At 46.6% G+C, this 3,762-nt stretch overlaps 1 protein-coding gene across 2 annotated transcripts in view; it reads right to left on the reverse strand.

The window, feature by feature from the left end:
• Positions 1-3,762, reverse strand: part of ska2 (spindle and kinetochore associated complex subunit 2) — a 6,708-nt gene extending 2,946 nt beyond the window's left edge. Inside the window, exons 1-4 of one of the 2 annotated variants that reach the window (XM_082549535.1) lie at positions 3,461-3,762; positions 1,923-2,015; positions 1,282-1,458; positions 667-738 (exon numbers count right to left, since the gene is read on the reverse strand). In XM_082549535.1, coding sequence (XP_082405661.1) covers positions 667-738; positions 1,282-1,458; positions 1,923-2,015; positions 3,461-3,493 — 375 coding nt within the window. In that variant the 5' untranslated portion in view covers positions 3,494-3,762. The remainder of the gene's footprint in view (positions 1-666; positions 739-1,281; positions 1,459-1,922; positions 2,016-3,460) is intronic. The other variant, XM_082549536.1, reaches the window with a different exon arrangement.

Below are 3,762 nucleotides of genomic sequence, written 5' to 3' on the forward strand. Positions count from 1 at the left end.
GCAAAGATTAACAAAAAAGGAAAAAAGAAGAAGCTGCGGGTGGGGAGCAGTGCTATGCTACAACACCACATACTGTGAATATTACAGGTGGACTGGGGGATCACTGGGGGCCACTATCAGGTTTTAAATGTGAAATGAGGAGCCTGGGACTGAACTCAGCACCGAGACCAGCAGGAAATAAACCTAAGAATAATGATGATGATGATGATGAATGTACACAGTCCAGGTTGGAAGCAGAGACGTTCTGTGGCTCACTGTGAGGAGAAGGGCTGGGATTACATCCTTCTTACTCCTTACTGACATGTAAACTCGTGTAATTTATTTAAAATGATACATCGTGGGACACATTCAATGGCAGGTGCTGCTGGCACCACTGTGGATGATGGTGCAGCTACCACTGCTGTACTTAGTTTGACTTTTTCTCTCTCGGCTCCACATCTCTCTACACTAAACTCTGCTCTGCACGGCGCACAGGGAGGAGATGTGATAGGGCAGTAATGAAAATGAACAAAGGGCTTGTTGCTCAGCGGCCCTTCGATCGACCCACTGGCCTCCCGGGCCAGTCCAGCCCTGGCTCCTCCTGTTAAGCTCCCACTGAAGCAAACCAAGCATATGCTTCTAGTCCACTATCAAAGAAGTGCCGTCTAAAGGTGTCGTACTGCTTACCTCGGCTGTGGTGCGACTGACAGCACTTAGCAGTGCTACAGACTCTCGCTCTGGCTCGGTCAGTGTCCCAACCTGCAGAGACACCAACAAGGAAACACAGCAGATCCTGAATGGAAACTTTAAAGAGAATTCAGGAGAAATGTCGATCTGCACGATAACCACAAACTGCAGCAGGATGGAGGTGTGTGCACAAACCCGTGAACAATACACACAATTAATGTGATTAAATGTCATTAGGCCTGCTTTCCACACATGTTATGGATATAACTGCAGTAGCTGCACCGTGTTTGGAGGCAGCTAACTGTGATTAAACCAATGAAAAGAAAACACCACACCTAGGACACGTCAAAGCGCTCTCTGCAGTCTCTGTGTGTGTTCAACTTTGATGCTTTCTTGGGCCAAGCGCAGGTACTCTGGGACAGGAAGACCAGTTTAAACTTTGAATTAGCACTTCAAGTGCTCTCACGCCTTCCTCACTTCATCGCCAAGTTCACCACAACGTATCTTTGCACATTTTCCCTTTGATTAGATGGTTAATCAAATCTGACCTCCCACAGCAGTAGTACTTGTATCAGTGAGCTATGTTAAACAGTCATAAGGTGTCGATCTACCCACCTCCATATCAGTGGTCTGTTCAAAGTGTTGCAGCAGCTCCATGACGCCGCTGAGGTTGTTTCTGATCGAGTCTACAGACTCCTTCTGTGCACTCGTGAGCTCCTTCACCTGCGAGCACAGGGCTGAGTGTTTGGACTTTATAGACTTCAGGTTCTCCAGCACCACTGCCAGGTTGTTCTACAAGCACATGGTCAATCATCAGCCCACAGACTACATGCTCAGGTGTGTACCTGATTTTCTCTTATTGCCTTTCTGCAAACATGAAATGTTCTACCTCATGCATCACTCGTATCACTGAGTGACAAAGTGTTTTTCCCACTAGAAGCGCTGCATCCAGGTGAACTGAATGATAGCTCTGGGATTTCCGTCCCTCTTCTATGTCTTATTACATGTACTGGTTGGTACGGTTATAACTATTAGCATCTTTATGGGTATAGGCCGGTTCATCTTACTTTCACTTTAGTTGGAGTTTGTTCTTCTGTGTATCCTGATGACATCATGTTTTTTTTAACAAAAGACAAATAATACACAACTTCCAAGCACAAAGGCCGCAGTGTTAGCAGCCAGTAATTCACTAAGAGCTCTTTGATTTTCTCTAGATCTGCCTGCAGATGCTGGGAGAAATGTCATCTGTTAGTCACCTCAGCTGGACATCCATTTTCTGCACTGCTGTTGATGAAGTCCAGCTTCAACCGCTTCTCAATGTAATCCAGGTCTGCCTCTGCCTTCAGAAACTGCAAAGACAAAGTGCATCACATTGTGGCACTGAACTTCCTGCACCATGTTCAGATTCTTTGCTGTTTGACTCAACATTCCTGGTGGAATCACACTTACAGCTCATTGCTTTATGTGAACCTCATCATGTTACACTATATGAAGTGCAGCGCCCATGTTCCTGTTCCAGGACAGAGTGTGTACTAGGCAGCAGGACTTTGGCATATCCAGGTAGCTTCAGGATTAAACCGGGGTCTTCTGTACCACTGGGTGGAAATCACCAAGAAACGTTCCAGATCAGAGATCAACAGGTATGAACTCACCACCTACTGACCAATGCATTCTCAGGACAGAGACACAAGGCTGCAAAGGTCTGGACATGTGCAGAGGAGGGACAGCGGATAAAGATGGTCTATGGTCCAGCAGTCCCCAGACAACATCAGCCATCAGATCTCCTCACTGTAGGGGGCCAGTGGTTCAAGTTTCTGATTTGATGAGTGATTGAGTGGTTCAGAGAGCACCGTCACTGCTGCTACCCTGACAGCTGTACTGCAGCCACATCGGAGCGAACTTAAGAAGGAAGTCGTCTGATTCGTTGTTTAGAGAGCACAAATGTGTAGATTACTCCAGCTTGAGCAGAAGTAAGGATCGATGTGTGCGCGCACACACACACATTATTATTTTAAATATTGTTCTTGTATTACAAGGTAATATTTGTATTTAGACTTATTTTCAATGGCTGTATTTACATTTGGATTACAGATAAGTAATTATCTGATATTGACTTTATTCCAGCTGTGAGGTAAATAAAGTGCATCTTTAATGCATTTATTGAAGGTGTGTAAACACAGAGGTGGTCCTTGCAGTTTTCAGATGCTTTGACAATACTATTGCACTACTAGTTGTCTGATACAGTAGTGCAATGAAGTCAGAGCATCTGCCAACAGCTCGAGGTTCACACACGGTAAACTTTGCACTAGTCCCAGGATTGCACAACCTGTACAGATGGTCAGCAGCACAGACAGACAGAGCTCAGCTACAGGCTGCACATCCTCCCATTTCCCTTCTGCAATAAGAGTTACGGGGAAGTAAGCACGCTTGTCTTTGGCACCGTGAGACTTGATGCACTGAGCCATGTGCAGGAGACAGCTGGTGTTTGAGACGGTCTCGAAAAACAAACAATCCGTGAATAAAAGTCCTAAAACAACAGAGCGATGCTACACTTGGTCCCGCTGCGGACTGCTTGCTCCGAGTTGCTCTGTGACGTTCGAGTGGCGGCGATGTTGAAACTAGCCGAGCTCCTTCGCGGTCCTGCGGTATTTGATGGGCCTGACTTTGGATTATTTCTTAGCAGAGAACCGTGAGTCGCCTGCTGTGAGCGGCACACCGTGTGCAAAGCTACGATCAATAGCGGTTCAACAGCCAAAAGATACAGTCGGGAAAAGGAGTTTGACGGTGTGCTTACCATCGCCTCAAGCTTTTCAACTGTTGTCTCCATGTTGAACAGTTTTCACCCTGAACGTGGGCGCTGTGATTGGCCAGCTGTCAGGAAGGAAGAAAGCTGATTGGACGTGTGTCAGAGCCGAGAGCTGTGCGCCATATTACTCCCAGTCTGTTTCTGTGTTTGGCGCCCCCCTCTGGCTTGGAGTGAGATGAGTCCTGCTGAAACATTTTAGGATCTTCCTGATAGTGATGGGATTCCGGATCTTTTTAGAGAACCGGCTCTTTCAGCTCGACTCAATAAAAGGACCCGATACTTTCGGCACC

This window comes from Aulonocara stuartgranti, assembly GCF_965226115.1.
Source record: "Aulonocara stuartgranti genome assembly, chromosome: 10".
NCBI classification, from domain to species: Eukaryota; Metazoa; Chordata; class Actinopteri; order Cichliformes; family Cichlidae; genus Aulonocara; species Aulonocara stuartgranti.